Here is a 27,746-nt window from a genome sequence, read left to right as displayed (position 1 = left end):
GTACAATACAAGGAATAGAAAAACACTTAGAGCTTGGTTTGTCTGATCCTGCGATATTACAGATGGTATAGATTTGTCAAGAGATAAGTTGAAGGATAACTGATCTAACCAAGCTTAACAGCTGGTAAAAGAATATGAATATATGTTAGCAATTAGAGAGGAAAGAAAAGAATTGTTACAGTATAGGCAAGTTCTGTCTGGAAGAAAAAGTGTAGAAATGTGTTATTAATGTAATTTTATGAGTAGAGGAGGATAATAATAATAGTTGATGTGAAGTTGTTAAATCTCGCCGTTTATTCTCACTGATGGGTTCGGAGCTGGATCCTCGGCTCCGACACGGCCGATAGCAAAGCTCAAGGTTTGCCAGTAGCTCGAGACCAAGCCCCTTATCCCACAATGCACTGCTGGAATTACCTCAGATCTAGTTTGCTGCAGCAAGAGAGATCTTGGTGATTCATTTAGCTCGGACCATTTTGATAAATCGCAAGTTTTAAAAAAACGTTTTTCTTCTCTTTTTGAGAGATTATTCATATTTAGTGTGTGTGTGTGTGTGTGTGTGTGTGTGTGTGTGTGTGTGTGTGTGTGTGTGTGTGTGTGTTTCTTGTAAAAAATAACAATAGTTTAAAGTAGGTTAGATTGTAGTGATAGTGCCCTGTGTTGGCTTGTTTTTCCTTAGTGCTGGGCCCTTTCTTATCCCTATTTAGTTTAACAATTTTTACTTGTTCTTACTATATTGTTTAGTGTGGGCTTAGTTAGCCCTGTATTTAACCATGACAGGTTAATTTTGTGGTGTGTCTCTTATAAAATGTCCAGATTGTGGACAGAAAATGTCTGTCACGGACGGACATGTCCAGTGCGTTTACTGTCTGGAGGCTAATCACCTCCAAGACTCCTGCAGTATTTGCCACTCTTTTTCATCTAGGGTTCTCTTAGAGAGAAGGAGAAAACTCATAGATAGGGGGTTGCTGCAGCATACTTTTTCTGAGGCGTTGGGTAGCCAGGAAGGTGCCAGCACTTCTTCTAAATCTTCAAAATCTTCTGATTCTAAACAATCCAAGAAGGCAAAGAGATCAGAGGGTACAGGGTCATCGGTTCTACAGTCCTCGGAACTGAGTGTCCCTTTGGTTCGGAGCCAGCTCCCAGTCTTGGAGCCGGTCTCTGAGGTTCCCTCATCTCCTCTGCTCCAGTCAGCACCTTCGGTGCATTCCTCGAAGTCTTCGGTCAGCCTCTCTGATATGGACATGGATCGGCTAGTGCAGAAGCTTCTAAGGGCACCAGGACTTGCTAAATTGTTGTCGGCCCCGACCACTTCGTCGGAGCCGAAGACCATGGAACCGGATTTGACTACTCCTCCTCCGAGCCGTACTGGACTCTCAATGCCGAAGGAGCCCGAACCGATGCTTGTCGAGCCTTTGGAACTGAGACCCACACCGGTGTTATCGGTTCCATCTACTCGGACGTCCTCGGCGCCGACCGAGGACGCTAGGAGCTGACACTGTCCTGTCGGGTCCAGGCAGGATAGTCAGACTTATTTGTCGGTGCCGACTCTTCCTCTCGGGGCTTCGGCTCGGATGAGCTCGGCTCCTACCTCGGGCTCGGAGCCCATGGTTCCGGTGCAGGAGGATTGGACAGTCCCTCCGGATCCATCTACCCCTTCTTGTCGGAGCCATGGTGCTTTCGATGCCATGAGGAGAGTCCTGTCTCCTAAGACATCGTCGGCACCAGTTCGAGCTTCCTTCTCCCCTCAAGCTCCTGTGTCCGCTTCTACGTCTACCAGTCCCCCTAAGTGTAGAGACCCCGAGCCTCAGGTGGCCCACAGGGCATCCCCTGCTGTTCCGAGACCTCCCCAGATCTCCCCACTGAGGAGGTACCCAGGAAGAGACTGTGCAAGAGGAGGCACTTAGACTCCCCACAGGAGTCTTTGATGTCCGACACGGACTTGGATGAGTCAGAAGGGTCCCCTCGATCCCCCTCTAAGGATATCTCCTTTGCGGAGATATTAGAGATCCTTAGTCAGAGGGGCGAATTCCAGTCCAAAACCCCTACTGAGTCAGTGCTCTTGAAGGCTTGTGGGTCTCAACCTTCCACTTCTTGGGTGTCTCTGCCTTATGATGAGCTCATGGAGCTGATCTCTCGTAAGGCGTGGGAGTCACCGGAGGCCATGGAACCTGTCCCTCGGAAGCCGAATAAGTTAATCTCTGCCCCAGTGGACAAAGCCTTTCTGACCAAAGGAGTGCCTGTTGATGCCATGGTGGTAGCTGCAGCCACCGAAAAGGAAGTGTCTGAAACATCTGCATCTATCTATCCTCCTAACAGAGATTCTAGGATCATGGATAGATATGGGAAATGCATATTTAGTTCAGCGACTTTTTTTCTGCGATCGCTGAACTATTTAACCCATTTTACGAGACTGCAAAGAGATCTCCTGAAAGAGCTAGGAGATACTCTCCAGGGTATGGTAGCTGCACGGGTTGCCGACAAAGTCAACACACAGCTCACTACCCTAAACTCGTCCATGCGTCTCATATCTTATGCAGCTGATGGTTCTAGTAGAGCCGCTAGTTCAGGCATTGCTCTGCAGAGATAAGCCTGGATGCATCTCTGTTCCTTTGCAGAACCCTTTAAGTCTTCCTTTATCAACACTCCATTTGATGGCTCATCACTGTTTGGGCCTAAAGTAAAAGAAACTTTAACCAGGTGTGAGGAGGAAGGCAAGACCCTATCTGCCATTGGAGTCCATTTTTCTACCCCTACTCGGCCCTACCCAAGGGCCCTAGGGGAGGGAAAATGTGGTTTCGAAAAGCACAGGGAGCCTTTCAGGACACGTGGAGAAACCCTCTCTAGAGGCAGAGGAGGGGGTTATAATGGCAGAGGGGGTCTGCAGCAACAGGGTGACAGAAGCCAGTTCTCTGGTCAGACCTACCAGCCCTCCTAAAAGGGGGCCCGGCTGTTCGGCTCTGGAAGCAGTCAAGGATCACTTGTCTTTGTACCCAGAAGCCTGGCTAAACATAACATCAGATACATGGGTACAAAGCATCATTTCCAAAGGATATTTCATACCGTTCTCTTCCCCACCTACTCCTGTAAGCAGAATCCCAGATTTTCAACCCAATCTCAGGGAACAAGCAATCATAGAGGACCAAAAATATCAAGAAAAAAGAGTCATCCAACCAGTCCCAGCAGACCAAGTTGGATTCGGAACATACTCAAGATTCTTTTTGGTACCAAAGAAAACAGGGGACTGGAGACCTATCTTGGACCTCAGCAGACTCAACCAATTTGTAAAGAAAGAGAAGTTCCGAATGGTCACGCTTCAGTCCATTCTTCCCTAGGGAAAGGCGATTGGATGTGCTCCATAGATCTCAAGGACACGTACTATCACATAAAGATGAACAGGCGCTCCAGGGGTCACCTGCATTTCCGTCTGGGAGCCAATCATTACCAGTTTCGAGCCTTGCCCTTTGGTCTCACTACAGCCCCCAGGGTGTTCTCCAAATGCATGGCAGTAGTCACGGCTCACCTGAGGCGTCTAGGATTCCAGGTGTTTCCATACCTAGATGACTGGCTCCTCAGTTCTACCACCAGGCATCAATTGACTCAGGCAACACAATATACTCTGACACTCTGCCATCAATTAGGCCTTACAGTCAACTTCGAAAAGTCTGCCTTATTGCCATCGCAGCATACCGTTTTTATAGGAGCAGAGTTAGATACCTCAACCACCACTGTACATCTTCCAATCGAAAGAGTCTCACTTCTTCGCCAACACGTCATCTCACTCGTGTCAAAGTACAAAGCTACAGCAGCAGAGGTCTTGAAGGTACTAGGGTTGATGGCGGCAGCAATCCTGGCTGTACCACTCGCAAAGATGCATATGCGAATCCTTCAATGGCTCCTCTTCGCTCAGTGGTCCTACCAAAAGCTACCGATGCACTACATGATTCTCATCACAGATTCTTGCAAGAGAGACCTTCAGTGGTGGTTGATGTCTCTTCATGTTACAATCGGAAGACCCTTTGCCCCCCCCCCCAGTAGCTGCTGTGACCACGGACGCTTCCCTGATAGGGTGGCGGGGTATTTTCAGGGAAAGACTGCCCAAGGCACATGGACGGATCAAGAGTCACATCTGCATATCAATGTTCTGGAGTTGAGAGCGGTATTTCTGGTGTTGCAGTACTTTCAGGACTCTCTTTCTCTAGGGACAATTGCAATTCAGACGGACAACATGTCAGTGGTCTGGTACTTGAACAAACAAGGCGGAAACAAGTCTTACCCCCTTTGTCAAGAAGCACTCAGGGTACGGCAATGGGCTGTGTTTTCCCACCATTTTCTGATAGCAACACACATCCCAGGGAAATAAAATGTGATAGCGGACAAGCTAAGCAAGGCAATACTGTTGCCTGACGAGTGGTCTCTCAACCAACGAGTTGCGGATCTGATTTTCCGCAAATGGGGCCAGCCTTGCTGCGACCTCTTTGCCAGTCACATCAATACCAAATGCAGAAGCTACATTTCCCTAATACCACCTCCGGGACATTCCCCGAGACATGCACTCGTACACGATTGGCCTCCGGGTCTCCTATATCCATTCCCACCTATTCCCTTGATACCCAAGGTTTTACAGAAAGCAAAGTCACTGGGAAGGACAGTTATCCTCATAGCTCCCTAATGGCCTCGACAGATTTGGTTCCCCTTCCTTCAACATCATCTACTGGAGGATCCATGGATCCTGGACCCAGTTCCGGACCTTCTGACACACCCGTCAGGGGACCTCCATCCTTCACTGCAGTCCCTAAAACTGACTGCTTGGCTAATCCACTTCCCTTAATTGCCAGGCTTCATTCACTCTCAGATGATACAAGACAAATCACTTTGCCTTCTCACAAGCCATCCACCAGGAAACTGTACCGCAGTAAGTGGAACAGGTTCTCAATTTGGGCCAATATACAGAAGTTCGACCTTTTCTGAGCTCCTCTAGCATCCATTTTAGAATTTTTGACAAAGATTTTTAAAGAAGGAGCAGCAGCTGCCACAGTTCGAGTCCAGTTAGCCGTCATATCAAATTTACACCTTGGATTCGATGGGTTGAATATTATGAGCCATAAGTTATCTAAGGCTTTTCTTAAAGGTGCCTTTCACATGAGACCTCCTGTCAAAATTCCTTATTCTCCCTGGAATTTGAATTTTACGCTGTCTCAAATTATTCTCTCCCCTTTCGAACCAGCATCTTCTTATGATCTCAAATATTTGTCCTGGAAGACTATATTTCTGGTAGCCATTATTTCTGCCCTCAGAGTGTCAGAACTTCAAGCATTATCTGTTAGGCCTCCTTGCATGATTTTCCATGTTGATAGAGTATCTCCCAGAACAAACCCCTCCTTTTTGCCTAAAGTCTGTTCTGAAGCCAATATCAATCAGGTCATTGAGCTGCCAATCTTTTTTCCCAACCACTCTAACAAATTGGAATACATGCTGCACAAACTTGATGTACACAGACAGCTAAGATTTTATCTTGACAGAACTAAGGATATTAGAAAATCAGATCAACTTTTTGTATCCTTTTCGGAAGCCAGAAAAGGTAATCCAGTGGCTAAAACAACTTTATCTAAATGGTTATCAGATTGTATATATACCTGGTTCCACAAAGTGTGCACTGCAAATTTTCCCTTAGAACTAGGCAAGCCTCAACTCAAGTGCTTCAGATCAACTGCGCTTATTGCAGCACTTGCATAATCCAAATCAGCAATTGTCCAAATCTCCTAGACAACACTATTATTTTCCAAATATCCTAGACAGCACTATTATAATACAGCATAAGACCCTTGATTGTCCGCAAGACAAGTGAAATTTACTTTTCCAAGCATGTCCAGAGGTCAGCTTCAGGTGTACTCTCCAGTTCATCTGGTGGAATTGGGCATCCTGAGGCAATGTCACAACTGCCTCATGTATACAGACAACCCTCTCCTCTTACCTCTAGACACAAACACTTTTGAGAGATGCAAATACACAACCAGACTGGAGGCTAAGCGCTCTCAACCCATGACTGTAACAGACAGTCAAGAGGAGAAGAGACTCACTAGCATCACACCACCAGTCACACATGGATCTACAAAACAAGCACCGGCAAAACATACACATAAATACACAAAAACATATTCGGAGGCACTAGGTACCAATCTGAAAAAGAAACAGTGCCCTCCAAAGCAGAAATGCAAGCAACCTGCACCTCCAAACACAAGCCAGAAAACACATAATTCACCTCAGCAGTGTGCCTAACGACAGCCCCTAAGGCAAAACACCATACCCAACACGCTAGTAATAGGAGACTCATAGTAAGGCACACAGATGTTCCACTCACCAGGCTGAACAAGGAGAAGGTTACTGTCAGCTGCCTGTCGGGTGCTAGGATCCGCTACATAGCACAGGCACTTAGGTCACTCCAGAACAAGTGCAAGTATGACGCTGTCATTGTACATGTTGGTGTGAATGATCTAAGAAGTACCTCCTTGGACTACATGAAAAGGGACATCGAGGAGCTCTCTGATCATGTAGCCCAAGCTGGTATGACCCTGACCTTGAGTAGCATGCTACCTTCACCTAGAATGATACCACAATACAAAGACAAAATGATTAATTTCAACAATTGGCTAAACTTCTAAGGGGATCCAGTGTCTGTCTGCCTGGGATGACATGATAGACAAGCCTCGCTGTTTTGCCAGAGATGGTTTGCACCTGTCACCCCTAGGCTTTCGAATACTGGCCAAGGCTGTTGCCGTCCCCATAGTGCCTTTTTTAGGCAAGGGTCAAAGGACAAACCAACCACCGTAACCAGCACAGGTAACCAAAAACTAAGGGTAATGCTACTCAACGCCAGAAGTCTCAAACTCAAAATGCACGCACTCGAGGCACTCCTCAGTATGGAGAAAATCGATGTTTGTGCAGTAACGGAAACCTGGTTCAAGGCTCCAGAGAGCACCCCAGCACTACCAGGTTACAATTCATATCATACCTTCCAGCCTCAGTTACAAGATCGCAGTACCAAGGGCGGAGGTGTATCCATATTCATCAAGATACCCAAATCTCCAAGTTAGTGGCACAGCATGATGCCCCAGAGATCATCCATGCGCAACTATCAGCAGGCAAAACCACATTTCAAGTCGTAGCCTGTTATAGATCGCCCACCATGTCCCAAGATGCTCACTCAGCATTCTTTGAGGCATTGGAAAATATAAAAGTCCTACCCAACACCATAATTTTGGGTGATTTCAACTACCCTGGTATAGACTTGGCGAACTACCAAAGTTCTAACTCCTATGCCCAGCGGTTCATAGAATTTATAAATTCAAATGCCTTTGAACAACTGGTATGTTCTCCCACTAGAGGGGACAACATATTGGATTTAGTCATCACAAATATGGGCGCCCATTGTACCACACCCGTTATCACTCCCTCTCTGGTCAGATCAGACCACAAACTGTTAACCCTAGACATCCTCACCCCTCCACCTCCCCCAGTCAAAGAAACCATCGTAAAAAACCCTTCCAAAGCAAACTTCAAACTACTTGCGTCAGAAGTGGAAAGCTTCACTATTCCCTTGCAGAAGGATAATGATATCCAGGATGCAGAATCCTACACCAGGCACTTTATATACATCTTCAGGATTGCATGGACTGTGCTATCCCAAATAAAACCAAGACTCCTTCCTCATGCAAGAAGAAACCAGTCTGGTGGACCCCGGCCATAAGCAAACTATGCAATGAAAGGAGGAGACTTATACCAAAAAGGCTAAATCTCAAGTAGAAAAATCTTCCCTGATCAGCTTTAGTAAGAAATTGAGGGCCATCATCAAGTCAACTAAAGCCAATTTCAAAAAGAAAGTTGCCAAGGATAACCATAAGGCCTTCTATGGTTACGTCAAAAACCTAAATGGCAACGCTCAGGTCTGTTCTGAGTTAGTACAAAATGGAACAAAATACACTGACCCCACTAACATTGCCAACATCTTGGCTGACAGGTTCAGTGCAAATTCCCCCCACCACCACCTACAGGGCCTATTACTATTCCAGGGGATTGTGTAACTCCAATTATTACTGATACATTGGTTAATAAGGCTCTATCTAAAGCTAAAAACACTGCCTCCATGGGACCAGATGGTGTCTCGGGCTGTGTCATACGCGAGCTCCAAAATGAATTAACCTCGCATCTGAATACCCTGTTCAGTCTCAGCCTCTCGACAGGATATGTGCCCATAGAATGGCGCACAGCAGCGGTGGTTCCACTGCACAAGGGTGTTCCCACAACCGACCCTGGGATCTACCGACCAATAAGCCTGACCAGTCTGATCTGTAAGGCAATGGAGCGAATCATTATGGAACTCATAAATGGAGAGATTGGGAACCTCCAAACACTTGACCCCACACAGTTCAGCTTCGTCAAGGGCAGATCATGCCTCCTGAACCTGGTGGACTTCTTTGAGACAGTTACTCAGGCTATAGATAAGGGAAAGGAGGTACACACGGCTTACCTTGACCTTGCTAAAGCATTTGACACCATTCCCCATTCGGGTATTATTGATAAACTCACCAACCTGGGCATAAACCCTTACGTCACAAGATGGATCGCAAACTGGCTCTCAGACAGATCCCACAAAGTAAGAGTAGTGGGATCTATGTCCGAATCCAGACCAGTAACGAGCGGTGTGCCTCAGGGCTCTGTCCTTGGACCCCTCCTATTTGGCATATACTTCTCGGAAGTACAGGCAAGCACTGAAGGGCTGTGGCTGACCAAGTTTGCGGACGACTGCAAACTGGGTGCTATAATAGAGTCTCCGGCCGACATGGATATCCTCCAGAAGGGCCTTAATGAGACTGATGCATGGTGTCAAAGCCATGGTCTCAAGCTAAATGCTAAAAAATGCGTAGTAATCCCCTTTGGAAAAACAGAGTACCCGTGAACTACCACATAGGAGGTAACGCCCTGAAATCTGAAGTAGTAATAAGGGATCTAGGGACCCAAGTAGATAGTCAGCTTTCCTTTGATAACCATGTTGCCAAGGTGGTTAGAAAATCCTTCTATGTGACCCATCTGATCACAAAAGGGTTCGCATCAAGATCTAAGGATGTAGTGGTGCCCCTCTACTCTTCCCTCATCAGACCCATTATTGAGTACAATGCACCAATTGGAATGTACCTGGCTAGGCATCTCCAGCAGCTGGAGAGAGCCCAGAGGTACCTCACTAAGAGGATTACTGGCCTCAAACAGTTGCCCTATGCAGCACGATTGAAAAAAACGAAGGCTTTTCTCTGTTGCATACCACCTTCTCAGAGGCGATCTCTGTCTAACATACAGAGCCATGTCCAACCCAGAACTTTTGAACATGCTCCATCTTAGCAAAACCAAATCCACTCGAGCTACATGCTCTAGGGATATAAACCTCAGCACAACAATGAATAGAACATGCTGGAGGGATAGATTCCCTTCGCAAAGACTTCCCTTGCTATGGAACAAGGTCCCGATCTACATAAGACAGAGCCCCTCACTATCACTCTTCAAGAGGAACCTTGACGAGTGGATGGGTAACAGAAAGTTCACACCAGGGATCGTACCAACAGCTCTACTAGATAGGGGCCAAGGGTACTAGCTGCTAGATCAAGGGCCTAGGAAACTAACCAAAGGGGCGGTGAATACCGCACAACGTGGCTGGGCTAATATATGCCTTTGGGCAGATAGCCCAATACCTACCTATGAACCTGTATCCTTTGTTTATGCGAATGCTAGCATGCCATTTACACACAAACCTAAGGCTCATTCTACCAGAGCCATTTCTACGTCTTCTGCCTTTCAAGCTAAATTGCCCCTTGACAATATTTGTGCTGCAGCCTCTTGGTCTAATCCTCATACCTTCATCACACATTACAAAGTAGATAAAGTTTCCAGGGACAGGTCTTCCTTTGGTTCCATGGTACTGAAAAACATACTTCCATGAGTCACCCAAGAGTGAGGGTGCTAGGGACTCTACCCATCAGTGAGAATAAACGGCGAGATTTAACAACTTCACATAAAGAAGTTATGTGCTTACCATAAAGTTCCATGTGAGTTGTTTATCTCGCCTTTATTCTCACGGCCCTCCCTCCTTCCCCTTCCTGGCTGACAGTTGACTTAGAGGCTAGTACCATCCTGGTTATTCAATACTTCTTCTTCCCCTTCGGGAAGTGCTTCCTTGTAGAAATAAATAAAAGGGTATATATACTCGCAGCAAACAAGATCTGAGGTAATTCCAGCAGTGCATTGTGGGATAAGGGCTTGGTCTCGAGCTACTGGCAAACCTTGAGCTTTGCTTTTGGCCATGTCGGAGCCGAGGATCGGCTCCGAACCCATCAGTAAGAATAAAGGTGAGATAAACAACTCACATGGAACGTTATGGTAAGCACATAACTTCTTTTTCTTTGTTATCCTGGACTGTTGCATGAGCAAAGCCATGAGTCAGTTAAATATGTTTTGAGTAGTTTTTTAAATTGTTTGGGGTTGGTAGTGGTTCTAATACAGTGAAGAAGGGTGTTCCAGTTTTTTACAACATGGTTTGAGTATAGAGAATCACCTACCGCATTTGTGGGTTTGGTAACCTGTAAAATTGATTTATTTGTTGAGCGAAGAATGCGTTTATTTGAATAGGGTTGTAAAATATTGAGAAGTGCTGGAGCTTTCTCAGCCTGATAAAGTAGCTTGTGAGCCATGGTTAATTGATTATAGGCTAAGAGCTGTAGAAGTTCTAACCAAGGTCGTTTTTTTAAGGTGTGGCAATGGTGTGTCATGACTGTGGAGTCTGGCAATTTTTTCTGTTTTGGTGTAGCATGTCTCTAGTTTATTTAAGTCTGTCTTTTTAAGATTGATAAGTAAGAGAGGAATAGAGAAGTGTTGACAGGAGGTGGGTTCTAGCTATAACTGCCTAGAACTGTTAGGAGTTTTTTGTTTCTGTATAGTTTTGCCATTTTTTTGTGTCTTCTTCATTGTTTGTGATATGTGTAAGTCAAATCTTAGTTTGTTGTTAGTTGTGACTCTTAGTAGTTTTGTTTATGGTTCAGGAGACATTTTTGTATTATTTGCTAGCAGTGATGTAGAAGGTGGGTGGAGGGTCTGCTGTTCTGGTGGGTTGAAAGATCATGAGTTTGGTTTTGCTAGGGTTCTGGTGGGTTGAAAGATCATGAGTTTGGTTTTGCTAGGGTTAAGTATGAGCTGCGAGTTGGTTAGCCATTATTCAGTTTCAATGAAGGCCTTTTGGGTAATGTCTTGAACCTGTTGTGTAGTGGATGCAGCACATATCATGCAGAGTCATCTGCATATTGGATAATGGAAGCTAGGGGGGAGGCAGTGTTGAGGTCATCAGTAAAACTGCTGAACAGAATGGGACCAAGGATAAATCACTATGCGACTCCAAGTATGACTTGGAGTAGGGGGAGAGGTCTTGTAACCATTTTACTGCTTGCTGGCGACCTGTTAGGTAACTTTGGAACCATGTGAGAGCAGTGGGGTTGAGATTTAGGTTGGTGAGAACAGTCAGTAACTTAGATGGGAAACTGTATCTAAGGGCTTGGACATATTGAGAAAGACTGATGAAACTATTTTACCATAATTTCTGAATTTATTGATGGTGTTGGTAAAGTTGGGCAGTTGTGGTATTTTGATAGGATCTGAAACTGTGTTGAGATTTGGCCAGTAGGTTTTTGGCTGTGAGGTATTGTAGCAGTTGTGAATGAATGCACCTTTTGAGTAGCTTGGACTTTGGGGAAAGAATGGCAATGGGTCTGTAATTTGTGAGTTCAATTGAATTACCATCTTTATGTAGGGGAATTATGTGTGAGATTTTCCAGATTGATGGGACATATTGTTCAGTGATTGACCGATTAATAAGTATTGACACAGGGTAGAAAATGGCTTCTGCTGCTAATTTTAGGTATTCTGCAGGTAAGTTGTCAGTTGCTGTTGTGGTGGGTTTCATTTTCTTTAGTAGTTATTTTTATGGTACTTGTGGAAACAGGTTGGAATGAGAATGTGTTGTGATTATCGTTTGATGGTTTGGATGTCGATGATAGATAGGGTTGGTTATTTTTGGTTAGAGACAGAATGCTTTCCGTGAAATATTTACAGTATTAAATTGTTCTGCAATGGTGACTGTAATAACTGGTATATTAGGAGGAGGAGTTGAGGCTTGCCCAGGATGAAGGAAATTTTTGATTGAATTCCAAAATTTTTGTGGATTTCTTTGATGTTTCCATTGTAGGTTTGTGTAGTAATTTTTTTGTCTAATTTGATTTGGTGTTTGACTTTGTTCCTGATTTGCTGATATGCTAATTGATATGGTTGAGATTTGTTAGTATCCCGTAAATCCCGTAATTGCCAAGTCTTGTCTCTTAGCTCAAGGAGGGTTCATGTTTTGTTGGTTAGCCATGGTGTATATTTTACCTTTGATCAGACTGTTCTAGGAGGTCCCAGTCTGTTAAGAATGCTAAGGAAGGTATCGTTGAGATGTTCTACTGTGGCATCTGGGGACAGGTGCTTAAGTGGAGTCCAGTTGCACTTTTTTAGAGTATTTAGTAGATCTTGGGGATTTGTTAGTATGTCCCGATTTTCTGATAAGTATTTGAATTAAGTAGGTTAATACTGAAGTCAACAAGAAATAAAATGCTTTTTTTAGTTGGCAAGGGTCTATAATCTTGGAAAGTAGAGACTTGAACTTAGTAGTAATTTTTGTTGGAGAGAGGTAAGTGACTATTATAGTTTGGTATTAGCATTTATTGAGGTTGAAGAGGATGCTTAACTAGTTGGGGCATGATCACTAGTGCAGGTGCATTGTTTTTAAGAGGCAACTGTTATGGAATTTTTAATAAGAAAGCGAGTACTGCCAAGGAATGTTGGTTCTCCATATTTGTCAGCCTTACCCTTACCATCCCCTGCCTTTCCCATGCATCCAATGGATACTTTTATATATATATATATATATATATATATATATATATATATATATATATATAAAGACCATATGATCGACATTCAAAATGTCGACCCTGCGGAACCGGCATTTGCAAACAGCACAGAATGGAAAGATTTCCATCTTCTGCACTGTAGTGCAATCTCAAGTTGGTATATTTAAGTTCCGGTGGGTCTGGGTGGCAGAGCATGAAGGTAAGATTTTGTTGTGTTTTTTTTATTTTTTTTTTTATTTTTATATGATCGACATTTCGAATGATGATCATATGGTCTCGGCCATATGGTTTTCGACATTCTGAAATGTCGGCCATATCAAGTAGACCCATGTATATATATATATATATATATATATATATATATATATATTTGTGTGTGTGTATGTATATATATATATATATATATATATATATATATACACACACACACACACACACACACACACACACGCACGCGCTTATGTAACTTCCCTTCTGCTACCCTCTTCCATTCTTACTTTCCGTGCTTCTGTAGGTTCATAAGTACATAATAGGCTAACGACCCCAAGGGCCTTTTTAAGCCTAGACATGCATCCCAATGTAGTCAGCACGTTTGGTGCCCTAGAGGTTATTTCTAGGGATTTGTGTAAGCTAGGGCTATAGTATATTGTAGACAGACAGGTGGTGAATTTCTGATTTCCCATCCACTGGTCCAGGTTATGCATGAAAAATTTCAGGGAAGAACTCTGCTTTACATGGATGGGAAGACTGTTCCAGTGAAGGGGTATTCTCTGAGACACATACCTGTCCCTCCAGCATGTAGTATTTATGTCCCAAGCAAGGTTTAAGTCCCTGGATTGGGTAACTGATGCACTTGTTTTGCAGATATGCAAGAGGTGTATCAGAGCAGAATCCTAGGATGCCTAGTATGCTAAATACATATATCACCCTTCAGCAGTCTCTAAGAGACAGAGGGTAGGGATAGGGCTTTGAGGCAACCTGCATAGAACGTGTTGTTAACTCGGAAGGCATACCTCAGTCATGCTAGGCATGTCCCTGAATCATAAGGATTGCTCATAAAAATGGTCATTAACCAATGTACTGAATGATTTGACAACTGGATGATTATGTTGGGCTAGTGTAAGGTGCATGGTTGGAGTATCTCTCTGGGTGTTATGGGGGAGTTTTTGGTGAAAAGAGGGATAAGAAAGATGGCAGTAGATGGGAGAGCTATGAGAAAGATGGAGTGAGAGTTTGCATTGACTTAGGCAGGGGCGGTGTTATTAAATGTATTGAAATGCTGAGAAGTTGAATTATTGAGAAGATGTTGGAGGACAGAACATTGAAGTATGCTTGGAGTGTATGCTTGGGGGCTGAGAATAATCAAGCATGTGCATAGTTTTCAGTTGTTGCTCCTGCACAGACACAGTAAGATGGCATTTAGAAAGGGGATGTTTGAAGGAGGCAAAGTATCAGAGTTGGGAAAAGATATAGAAGGAAGATGGAGCTTACATACTAGTTTGCCCTATTAGTGGTCAGCAGAATAAGTGTGGGCTAGACTAAGGAACAAATGATAGGATATTGTTCAGCGATTGACTGATTAATAAGTATTGACACAGGGTAGGAAATGGCTTCTGCTGCTAATTTTAGGTATTCTGATGGTAACTTGTCAGTTGCTATTGTGGTGGATTTCATTTTCTTTAGTAGTTTTTCTATGGTACTTGTGGAGACAGGTTGGAATAAGAATGTGTTGTGATTATCGTTTGATGGTTTGGATGGCGATGATAGATAGGGTTGGTTATTTCTGGTTAGAGACAGAATGCTTTCCGTGAAATATTTATAGTATTAAATTGTTCTGCAATGGTGACTGTGCTAACTGGTATATTAAGAGGAGGGGTTGAGGCTTGTCCAGGATGAAGGAAATTTTTGATTGAATTCCAACATTTTTGTGTATTTCTTTGATGTTTCCATTGTAGGTTTGTGTAGTAATATTTTTTTGTCTAATTTGATTTGGTGTTTGACTTTATTCCTGATTTGCTGATATGCTAATTGATTTGGTTGAGTTTTGTTAGTATGCCGTAATTGCCAAGTCTCTTGTCTCTTAGCTTAAGGGGGGGGGTTCATGTTTCGTTGGTTAGCCATGGTGCATATTTTACCTTTGACTGGACTGTTTTAGGAGGCGCCAGTCTGTTAAGAATGCTAAGGAAGGTATCGATTACATGTTCTGCTGCGACATCTAGGGACAGGTGCTTAAGTGGAGTCCAGTTGCACCTTTTTTAGAGTATTTATTAGATCTTGGGGATTTGTTAGTATGTCCTGTGTTTCTGATAAGAACTTTGAATTAAGTAGGTTAATACTGACATCAACAAAAACTAAAATGCTTTTTTTAGTTGGCAAGGGTCTATAATCTTGGAAAGCAGAGACTTGAACTTAGTAGTGTTTTTTGTTGGAGGGAGGTAAGTGACTATTATAGTTTGGGGTTAGCATTTATTGAGGTTGAAGAGGATGCCTAACTAGTTGGAGCATGATCAGTAGTGCAGGTGCATTGTTTATAAGAGGTAATTGTTATGGAATTTTTGATAAGAGAGTACTGCCAAGGGATGTTGGATCTCCATGTTTGTCAGCCTTTCCCTTGCATCCAATGGATTCCTTACCTAAAGAATATATATCTACATATAGCTGCACATATATATATATATATATATATATATATATATATATATATATATATATATATATATATATATATATATATATATATATATATATAGGCACACACACACACACACACTCACACTTGTGTAACTTCCCTTCCACTACCCTCTCCCATTCTTAACTTTCTCTGCTTCTGTAGGTTCATAAGTATATAATAGGCTAACGATCCCAAGGACCTTTTTAAGTCTAGACATGCATCCCAATGTAGCCAGCAGGTTTGATGCCCTAGAGGTTATTGTTAGGGATATGTGTAAGATAGGGTATAGTATATTGTAGACAGACAGGTGGTGAATTTCCAATTTCCCCTCCACTGGTCCAGGTTATGCATGAAAAATGTCAGGGAAGAACTCTACTTCACATGAATGGGAAGACTGTTCCAGAGAAGGGGTATCCTCTGAGACACATATCTGTTCCTCCAGCATGTACTATTTATGTCCCAAACAAGATTTCAGTCCCTGGATCGGGTAACTCTGATGCACTTGTTTTGTAGATATGCAATAGGTATATCAGAGCAGAATCCTGGGATGCCTAGTATGCTAAACACATATATTGCCATTCAACAGTCTCTAAGAGACAGAGTGTAGGGATAGGGATTTGAAGCAACCTGCATAGAACGTGTTGTTAACTCGGAAGGCATACCACATTCGTGCTGGGCATGTTCCTGAATGATAAGGATTGGTCATAAAAATGGTCATTAACCAAGATACTGAATGATTTGTCAACTGGATGATTATGCTGGGCTAGTGTAAGATGCATGTTTCGAGTATCTCTCTGGGTGTTATGGGAGAGCTTTTGGTGAAAAGAGGGATACGAAAGATGGCAGTAGATGGGTGAGCCATGAGAAAGATTGAGTGAGAATTTGCATTGACTTAGGCAGGGATGGTGTTATTAAATGTTTTGAAATGGTGAGAAGTTGAATTATTGAGAATGTGTTGGAGGAATAATCAAACAAGTGCATAGTTTTCATTTGTTGCTCCTGCACAGACACAGTAAGATGGCATTCAGAAAGTGAGATGTTTTGAGGGAGGCAAAGTATCAGAGATGGGAAAAGATATAGAAGAAAGGTGGAGCTTACATACTTGTTTGCCCTATTAGTGGTCAGCAGAATAAGTGTGGGTTAGACTAAGGAACAGATGATAGGATTTTGTATATGGCCATGTGTGATAAAGTGAAATAATAAGGAAGTTAAAGAGGAATGGGCCAGCGTTAAGAGTTGGAACAGCAAAGTGACAGCTGTGTTTTGGAGCTCCTAAGGGCTTGTAAACCAGGGGGAGGAAGAGGGAGATAGGGAAGCAGTGTACAGGGTGCATGGGTACATGGACCAGGAGGATTGAGAAAGAAGACCACAGAAGTTTGGAGGTAGTGGTAAGAGCTGAGGGAGATATAGAGATGGTGAGATTTGCCTAAAGATAACAGTTATAAAATGCTTGCATAATATTAACAGGGTCAAAAGATTATAGGCTGCAGGACAGGTAAGTTAAATTTGTATGGAAAATACAACTGTGGCCATAGAAATCCAATGTTGTTGAACCGTTGCATAATTATGTGTCTCAATTTTACAAAATAAAACAATTAAAAAAAAATTCTAGATATTTTGTGGTTGTATTATAAATGTGTTACACAGTATTTGTATTTATTTAAATAGTGTTTGTTATACCAGATATTTTTTTTTCTTTATTACACTTCCCTTTCTGTTGTTTTCAGTATGACAAAAAAAAAGGACTGAGGTGACTTAAGCTGTTGTGTGAATTGCAACATTTGCTTAATACTGGAGATTTCTCTGTAAAGCACAGCGAGTCAGAAGTAGGGCTTTATGGTTTCTGGCCAATGGGGGAAGGGCATTGCAGGTTGTGCCCATATGATGATATTATGGCATGCAACAGCAAACCGCTTTATGTTGAAGGATGTACTGCCAGAATAAGTATTACAAGCAGGTTTACTTTCTTGATTATTGATGCAGCCTTAAATGTACATTTTAAAATTTCAGAAAATTATTAATACATAGTACATTTTTAACGTTATAGAGAAAGAAAAATCACTGCAGCAGTCAAAAATTGTTGAAAGCAATTCCAGAAGGCTTTCATCCATCGAAAGTGAAAAGCAGGTACACAATAAAAGACCTAGATTAGATAGTAAATGATACCATTAACATCTTCATGATTTGTAATGTAGATGAATGACTAAAGAACATTTTTTTTTTAAATTCAAGTACATCAAATTGCACCACATTATTTTCTTTTTCACTTTCTGCAGTATATCTCTACAGAAATATGAGGACATTGCAGAGTGTGCCATCTACCTGAGATGTGAACAGTTTGGGCTCATACAGGGGAACCAGGCCAACCTGCTGATCATTGCTAATGGACAAAATTAATGAAGCCACCAGTTTCTGTGAACAAATGACTCTCTGCCATAGAAATTAATCTGCATTCATGAGTTGAGAGTCCATGATGGAACGCTAAATGTCTTCTTTGCCTAAAAATATCTTTCATGCAGCAGTATCATCCATCTATAAAGTGGTAATTTCCCCCCTTATACTCATAATCAGTTAGGCCAGTTATTGAGTACAACACCCCCTTTATGATATACCTCAGTAAATATATCATAGGAGATTACTAGACTATCGACCCGTAGGTCATTTCAAGCCTAGCCGTTTTATCCCAATGTAATACCATAGAATGTTAGCTAATTCCCACGACTATATTTAGTAATGGCCACCCATGTCCAGGAGGGTCGTGGGTGCTATTCCCGGTATGACTTTACGATGCCCCATCCACTCGTCCAGGTTCCTCTTGAACAGTGTCATAGAGGTGCTGTGTTTCACATGAATAAGTAGCCTATTCCAAAGATGCGGCAGTCACTGGGAAATAAATCTGTCCTATTTAAGTCGCCGGACATATTTAGGTCCCTGGAAATGGTAGCCCTAGCCCCATTTGATTTATGAATTTGCAGCAAGTTCATTAGGTTTGGGTCTGTGATTGCTCCTGATTTATGGATTTGTAGCAAGTTCATTAGGTTTGGATCTGAGATTGCTCTGTAAGCCAGGCATAAGTCTCCCCTAAGAAGTCTATATGATACAGAGTATAGTGACAGGAACTTTAGTCGGCCTGTGTACCACTCGTGCTGGAGTCACTTGATGATTTTAGTTAGAAACCTCTGAGGTCTCTACAATTGCTGCTGGTGCTTTGTACAGTACATGCCGAACGGGGCGTTATACTGAATTATAGTCCGGATTAGTGCCGAGTATAGAGGGGTTATAACCCCTTTTACTGTCGAGGAGATGCCTTTACTAATCAAGTGTGCTAAGTAGAAAGCCTTCCTTACTACAGTAGACACATGGTGGTCGAAGTTAAGGTCACAGTCAACTTGCGATCCCAAGTCCCTTACCACTTCCTGGGCACTTAGGGTATTGTTGTTGATTTGATAGTGTGAAGGGACATTGTTTGTGCAGAAGAGGAATGATGATTCATTTCTTTGCATTCAGTTTGAGACCATGACTAAGACACCAGTCATTGGTTTGTGTAAGACCCTCTTAGAATATACTGGCATCATTTGGGGATTCGATAATTACACCCAGTTTGCAGTGTGTCTGGTTTGTGAGCCAGTTGGCAACCCATCTTACAACGAAGAGGTTTATATTCAGTTTGCTAAGCTTATCTGTAATGCCTTAGTGTGGGATTGTGTTGAAAGCCTTTGCCAGGTCGAGGTATGCTGTGCGCGCAGATTTCCACTCATCAATGGCCCTGGTCACATTGTCGAACAAATACACCAGATTTCATAGGCAGGATCTGCCCTTGATGAAGCTGACTTGAGTAGGATCCAGGATTTGGAGGTCACCTATTTCTTTATTTATGAGGTCCATAATGATATGTTCCATGGCCTTACAGATGAGGCTGGTCAGACTTGTGTCTGTAATTTCCCGGGTCTGTTGCTAGGCCACCTTTGTGGAGGGGAAAAACTGTTGCTGTTCTCCATTCTGCAGGAACAAAGCCTGTGCTTAGACTATGAGTGAAAAGGGTATTTAATGGTGATGCTAGCTCATGTTTTAGCCTGTTTAGAATATAGCCTGGGATGCTGTCTGATCCCATAGAGGCTGTATTTTTTTGCCTTGAACAAGGCCTTGATGACCTGTTCTTCAGATATGTAGGGTGGGGGGAGTTTGGGATAAGGTTTATGATAGGTTTGAGGGGGAAAAGGGGTGAAGGTTTCACCAAACCTGTCCGATAGCAGGTTTTCTATCTTTGTGGGGTCAGTGTGTGTGATACCATTGGTCACTAGCTCTTCACATGCTTGGACCCTACCTTTTAAGCTACATATGTAGCTGTAAAAGGCCTTATGGTTATCATTGGTTGTGCTTGCTAACTTTTTCTCAAAGAAACCCTTAGAGGATTTGACAAGTTGTCCTATTTGCCTGTTGAGGCTGAGGAGGGTTTCCATTGTTGGGGTCTCACCTTTGTTTTCTTGGACAGCAACTTTTTGCATATATTGTAAAGTTTGTTGATGCTGGATGCCCAGCAAGGTGACTTGTTTTTACTTGGAGATCTGGCTTTTTGATTCTTTCTGGTACAGCTGAGTCTATACACTTATGCAAGTGATTGTACAGAGCTGTAGTGTAAGCTTCGGTGTAGTTATCACTTCCAGCTGGGTATAGGGCTCGGAATGCATTTATACCTTCACCTAGGAAAATATAGTTTGCCTTGGAGAAGTTTTTTAGTCTGATTTCGCCCATTGTGAGTTCTGGTGTTAGTGTCAGCTTGAAGGTGACTGATTTGTGGTCAAATTTAACTATTGAGGGTCCAACAGTTGCTGTAGTGCATCTGTTTGACATGTTAGTGAGGACCAGATCTAGTATGTTTGCTCCTCTTGTCGGGGTATCAACAAATTGTTCCAGGGCATTTGAGTTAACAAAGTCAAGGATTTTTGCATTAGTGAGTTAGGGCTAGCTTAGGTTTCCCAGTTGATGGTGGGATAATTGAAATCCCCATAACCAGAGTGTTTGGTAATATTTGGATTGTCTCCAGTTTGGTCAAGTAGGCTTTGTGCGCATCATGACCCATGGAGGGGGATTTTTGTTATGATTGGCAAATTTCACGTTGGTAAGTTTGTTTTCAAGACCTTGCCTAAAAAAGGCACTATGGGGGAGGCAATAGCCTTTGCCAGCAGCTGAAAGCCTGGATGTGCCAGGTGCAAACCATCTCTGGCATAGCAGTGAGCTTTGTTGACCATGGCTTCCCAGACTGACAGTAGCTGGATCCCCTTTAAATGACATCAAAAACTAAGTCAGTTATTAAAATCAATATTTTTTTTGTTTATACTGTGGCATCATTCTAGGTGAGAATAGTATGCTGCTCAAGGCTAGGGACATATATGCCTGGGAATATATACTCAAGAGCTTAATCATGTCTGTCTTCATATAGTCCATTGAGGTACATCTCAGGTCATTCACTCCAGCATGAACTATGACAAGAGTCATAATGGTACTTGTTGCTGAGAAACCTGAGTGCATGGGTGATCTGACGAATCCTGGCACCAGCCAGGCAGCTGACTGTGACTTTCTCCTTGTCCAGCCTGGTGAGTGGGACATCCATGTGTCTCACTACTGAGTCTCCAATGATTAGAAAAGTTGGATCTGATGTTGTAAATCTTTATTCATTCATTACTGTTAGAACTTCAGTTCCGTCTTCGGAACCGACACGGCCGCTACCAAGCTCATGCCAGCCAAAAACTCTCATCTAAGACCTGCCCACAATGCTCCTCTCATAGTCTGTCCAAGTCTCGTTTGCCACGTTCCTCATCAGACATGCAAAGCGTTCTCTCAAGCTAAGTGTAGTGTTTTTGTGACTTATCTATATAATTACCTTCCTCTAGTCAGTTTTCCGTAAAGATTATCTTTTCATCTTTAAACTTATATACTTGCTTTCTAAAACTTACCCTCTATCTTCGGTAGCTCTTTTCATACCATCGTTGGTACTGTCCCTCTCCTCTGCCTTTGATAGGCCCTTTCCTACCACTTTGTGGTATTTCTTAGTACCATTGTTGGTACTCCTGTTTTTTCTATCTGTTAAAAAAAAAGCCTTGTTCTTCTATAACCTTGCTGTTGTTGTTTTGGGTTATATTGTAGTTTAGTACTATAGTGTTGTTTTCCATGATGTCTAATAAAGTAATGCTAGGATTTAAACAATGTGATAAGTGCGGGCGTAAGATGCCCAACTCAGACAGTCACGCCTGGTGTGTTTATTGTTTGGGCGTTGACCACATCAATGTATCTTGTGATATTTGTTCTAGCTTCAGCAACCGTACATTGGCTGAGCATAAGAATTAGCTGATTCTGAAGGGTATGATGAAAACACCCTTCCTTAGAGGCTATTTCTGGGACGGAGGTCTCACCACCTCCTAAGCATAAGGATGTGAAGAAACATAAAGAGAAACAGAGTCACCTGGTTCCGACATCTCCGTCCTCCTCAGAAACAAGTCGACAACGGGCTTCTCCCACGCCTTCGCTGCAGACTACTTCAGCACCAGGCTCCATGTTGTCTTCCTCAGTGCTGCCTTTGATTCTGACTCCAACCACTGTACCGGCTTCGGAACCATCTCCCTCAGTGCCGACCTTGGTTTTGACATAGGCTCCGAATACTGTACCTGCATCGGCACCATTCCCGGCCAGGGTGCTAATGTCTTATACGGCTCCACTGACACCGTCGGTTCCGAAGGTCGAACACCTTCCCAGAACCAGATATTCTCCCTTTTATGACCCCTTTATGGGACACCAGTTTAGTCCATTTCTTGACAGACCTGAATCTCCTTCAGCAGTTTCCTTCAGATTCACCAGGAGTCTTTCAGAACAAGATGTAGTGAGGGTTGTGGACCAGCTTTTGGCAGCTAGTGAATTACCCACCCCCACTAGGTCTTTCTTCCCTCTTAGAATGGAAGCTCTCATGGCATATTCACCTGTATATCCTCCTCCGGCCTCCTGCCAGGTCCCAGAGCCTTAGGTACTGATGGCCATCCCGGTACATTCTGCCTTGGCTCTGACAGCGGAGGCTTCCCTGTCAGCACCGGTTACTCTTGCTGCACTGGCTCCATTGGAACTGGTGCACTCTTGGAGCAGTGATTGGGCTGTTGGCACCATGGCTCCTAGTTCGGCGCCTATTTTTTCGGTGGTGCTGTCTATGGCCACGGCTCCCCCGGCAGCTACCAGTCCTCTCTGAGCTCCTCACCTGGCGGCAGGCTCCTCGGGGCGGGGTGTGACCCCGGTTCCGAGGTTGTTCTTCTAGGTTCCGGGTTCCTGTCCCTCCTTGGGCGGGCCTGCTTTCCAGGTGATGGAGAGGGTTCTTGCCTCAACAGGCCTGCAGTTGGCACCACTGGCATCGACACCAGAGCCCCCCTCTAGCATGCAGCTGTCCCAACCCCCTACTCTGGGATCCCGAGCATGGGAGCCGCAAGACCTTTCCTTGAAGGGAACCCTTTCTCCGGAGTCCTCCTCAAAAGAGCCCATTGGGGAGCCACCCCGGAAGAAACTGTACAAGAAAAGCCTCTTGATTCCACAGAGGAATCCATCACTGAAGACACCAATTGCAATGAGGGAGAAGGATCCCCACGGTCTCCCCCAGAAGGCATCTCATTTGGAGACATTCTCGAGATCCTCAAGCAGAGGGGAGACTGGAAGTCCTCCAACCCTTCTTTGGAGGAATCGGTGTTCTTGCAGGCCTTCTGTGCTCGGCCATTGCAGGCCTTCTGTGCTCGGCCATCTACTTCCTGGGTGACCGCACCTGCGAGTGAGCTTATTAAGCTTATTGTGCAGCGTGCTTGGAAGGCCCTAGACAACATAGAACCTGTCCCCCTGAGGCCAGAAAAAATTTTATCCACCCCTGAAGACCAGCCCAATTTGTCCAAGCAGCTTGTAGTTGATTCCATGGTCATGGCGGCGGCCACCAAGAGAGAACTGGCAGAAGATAGTTCCACTGTTCATCCCCCGAACAGAGAGTCTCGGGCTATGGACAGACTGAGGAAGCGAGCCTACGCTTCAGCGACCTTTGCCATTCGGTCACTGAATTATCTGGCACAATTTACTCGCCTCCATAGAGACCTAATCTCAGAAATGTCTGCCTCTTTGGCTGGGGTACTGCCTGAGGAGGTGCGTGATACTGTTGCCTCTCAGCTAGCTACCCTGGAATCCATCTCAAACTCCTCGATGCACTTGATCTCTCACACCACTGAGGGGGCAGCCTGAGCAACCGTATCAGGCATTGCCATTGCCATGAAACAGCATGCTTGGATGCATTTGTGTGTGATTTTGCAGACCCCTTTAAATCTTCCTTTGTAAACGCGCTTGTTGACGAATCTTCCCTTTTTGGTCCCAAAGTAAGAGACATACTATCACGTAGTGAGAAGGATGGAAAGACCTTGTCTGCTGTGGGCATACATTTTTCCACCCCCCAGAGATCCTACTCCAGGAACCAGAGGGGAGGAAAATTGTGGTTCAAGAAGTCCCAAGGATCTTTTTGTGACACTCGTGATGAGCAATCCCCCTGGGGCAGAGGAGGCAACTTATCCGGAAGACGCCCCTTTCGGGGAAGAGGGGGTCCACGCAACCAGGGCGCTAGAGATTCCTTCTCCAGCCGACTCTTCCAGTGCTCCTGAGCAGCAGGCCTATTGCTTTCCTCTGGAAGTAGTCGGGGGTCGATTTTCCCTGCACCTACAGGCCTGGCAACTCATAACAACGGATGCGTGGGTGCAGAGAATAATATCCAGAGGCTATCATATCCCATTCGATCTTACTCCCAGACCCGTAAAACGAATCCCCGATGTCTCACCCAGTCAGAAGGAGGCTGCAGCCTTAGAAATTGAAAAGCTGATAAGAAAAAGAGTCATCCGGTCCCACCAGACCAGAGAGGATCCAGGTTTTACTCAAGGTTCTTTTTAGTGTCAAACAAGACAGGGACTAAAGACCAATCCTGGATCTTAGCTTACTAAACAAATTCATAAAACTTCAAAGATTCCGGATGGTCACTGTACAGTCCATCCTCCCCTTTCTGGGGAAGGACAACTGGATGTGCTCTATATACCAAAACCACATGACACAGCCATCCTATAAAAATATAATTGAAAACCGAATTAATTAACATTTAAAAGCACAGACATTCATTACAATTTGCATATATTGAAACAAATATATATTGTAAAAATATACACTACAAAATAAAATGTTAAGTACATCAAACTACATGTTTTAAATTTCAATGGTATTGTTTTTGTCTAAATTCTAATATTGGTTTAGCAGTAATCATATTGTTTAAACCCTGTTTCTTATCTGCATGCAGTCTTATAATCCATTTATATTCAGCAATATCTAGCTTGTTAATTATGTCTCTTGTTCTTAAACTTTTATTTATCACTTCTAAGACCTTAGATTTAAAATCATGTGTTATATCTTTCTCTGTCCTATGCTGTACTAAAGCGTTCGAGGATATACTTCTCATCTCGGATTTATGTTCAATGATTCATTCTTTTAATGCCCTTGAATATTTACCTACATTAAAACTTGTACATTGTGTGCAGGTAGCCAGATAAACAACCATGGTAGTTCTACATGTTGCCTGGCATTTAATTTCATATCTAATTTTGTTCACCGGATGCTCAAACAACTTATTTGTACAGATATGTTGCATAGATATCCAGAGATATAACACATAATTTTAAATTTAAGGTCTTAGAAGTGATAAATAAAAGTTTAAGAATGGGAGACATAATTAACAAGCTAGATATTGCTGAAAAAAATGGATTATAAGACTGCATGCAGATAAGAAACCGGGTTTAAACAATATGATTACTGTTAAACCAATATTAGAATTTAGACAAAAACAATACCACTGAAATTTAAAACATGTAGTTTGATATACTTAACATTTTATTTTGTAGTGTTGTATATTTTTACAATATATATTTGTTTCAATATATGCAAATTTTAATGAATGTCTGTGCTTTTAAATGTTAATTGTGCTCTATTTACCTCTAGGATGCATATTACCACATAAAGATGGACAAACACTCCCGGAGATTTCTTTGCCTCTGGCTGGGAGCCAATCACTATCAGTTCAGGGTACTGCCCTTTGGTCTCTTGAAAGCCCCCAGAGTGTTCACCAAATGTATGGCAGTCGTAGTAGCTCATCTCCGACTACAAGGATTCCAGGTGTTTCCATATTTAGATGATTGGCTCCTTACCACCACGACCAGGAATCTTCTCATTCTCTCTTACCCTCAAGGCCTTGCTCTTCACTTAGGTATCACGATCAACATGGACAAATCACAAATGTCTCCAACAAGAGCACTGGAATTCATTGGAGCGATCTTCGACACAATGTCCTATCAAGCTTCTTTTCCTCCTCACAGGCTCTCAAAAATAAGAAGCCAGATTCAAGTCTCCCTTCCACAGACATTTGTACCAGCACACCTTGTACTACAGCAACCATTACCTTAGTTCCACTGGTGAGCTTGCAGATGAGACTAGTACAGTGGCTCCTTTCATCACAGTGGTCGATCTTAACCCACCCACTCAACCACGATACGCCTTACAAACCTTTGCAAGAAAGAAATGCTTTGGTGGATGAAGCCAGAATCAAATCTTTGGTGTCGACCGTTCTGCCTTCCCCAGCCCAGGGCCATGGTGACCACAGACACTTCCATGTTAGGGTGAGGGGGGCATTTCCAGGGAAAGACAGTCCAAGGCACCTGGTCCCCCATGGAGGCCAATTTGCACATAAAATGTTCTGGAATTGAGGACAGTTCTCTTAGCGTTGCAAGCGTTCCACATATTCCTTCCTTCCGGGACCATTGCAGTTCAGTCAGACAACATGTCAGTCATCTGGTACATCAGCAAACAAGGCAGAACCAGGTCTTACCCCCTGTGCCGGGAGGCCATGAGAATTTGGCACTGGGCGACGGCTACCAACTGCTTTCTCATAGCAACGCACATTCCCGGGAGTTCAAATCTTATTGCGGACAATCTGAGCAGGAACATTCTGATGCCTCACGAGTGGTCCCTCAGTCCTATAACAGTGGATCAGATCTTCCGCCGTTGGGGCAGGCCTTGCTGCTACCTGTTTGCTTCTCCCCTAAGCAACAAAAGCAGAACTATTTTGCCCTGATAAGGATGCTCTGATGCATGATTGGCCCCCCCCGGGTCTGTTGTATGCCTTTATCCCATTTCCTCTCATCCCGAAATTCCTCCAAAAAGCTCAAAGGTTGAGAAGCACAGTGATCCTCATTGCCCCTTATTGACCCCGTCAAGTCTGGTTCCCTTTCCTATGGCCTCATCTGATTTACAGCCCGTGGATCCTGGATCAATCCCAAGGTCTACTGTCTCATCCTCAGGGACTGAGTCACCCAAATCTCCACAGCTTCAAGTTCATAGCTTGGTTTCTGCACTTCCGATGATTGCCAGGCTACCTGATATTTCATCTCCTGTTCGCGAGATTCTTCTGGCATCACACAAACATTCCACCAGGAAAATGTATTCTAGTAAGTGGGCTAGATTCTCTAGATGGGCCAAAGAACATAACATAGACCCGTTTTCCATGCCTATTCAGAAGATCCTACAATACCTGACTACGCTATTACACCCAGGAGCTTCAGCATCGACAATTACTGTGCATTTAGCCGCTATTGCAAATTTTCACAATGGAATTGACAATTCTTCTGTTATGTCAAACCGACTGTGCAAAACCTTCATGAAAGGAGTATTATCTGTTAAACCTCCTGTCAAGCCTCCTATAGAGCCTTGGGTCTTGACATTGGTGCTTCAGTTGTTAACAAGCCCTCCTTTCAAGCCTTCTAACTCATGCAATATGAAATTTTTGTCTTGAAAAACTCTACTTCTAGTAGCCCTTACCTCAGCGAGAAGAGTATCCGAGTTGCAGGCCTTGAGTGTCAAGAGACCTTAGTTGATTTTTCATAGGGAAAGAGTGTCCCTGCATACTGACCCCCTCCTTTTTGCCCAAGGTAATTTCTGGGTTTTCCATTAATCAGTCTTTTGACCTACCGGTTTTCTTCCCTCATCATTCAAATAGAGAGGAA

At 43.5% G+C, this 27,746-nt stretch overlaps 1 protein-coding gene across 1 annotated transcript in view; it reads left to right on the top strand.

The window, feature by feature from the left end:
- The window catches only part of LOC122803898 (protein SIX6OS1-like), a 2,044,062-nt gene that overhangs the window by 277,994 nt on the left and 1,738,322 nt on the right, over window positions 1-27,746 (top strand). The window contains exon 3 of the mRNA XM_044073582.1: window positions 17,699-17,778. Coding sequence (XP_043929517.1) covers window positions 17,699-17,778 — 80 coding nt within the window. The remainder of the gene's footprint in view (window positions 1-17,698; window positions 17,779-27,746) is intronic.

Source organism: Protopterus annectens, chromosome 6.part0, assembly GCF_019279795.1.
Source record: "Protopterus annectens isolate FY-2018-M chromosome 6.part0, PAN1.0, whole genome shotgun sequence".
Taxonomy (NCBI): Eukaryota; Metazoa; Chordata; order Ceratodontiformes; family Protopteridae; genus Protopterus; species Protopterus annectens.
The sequence above is the reverse complement of the archived record's forward strand: the minus strand, read 5'-3'. Positions and strand labels throughout refer to the sequence as shown.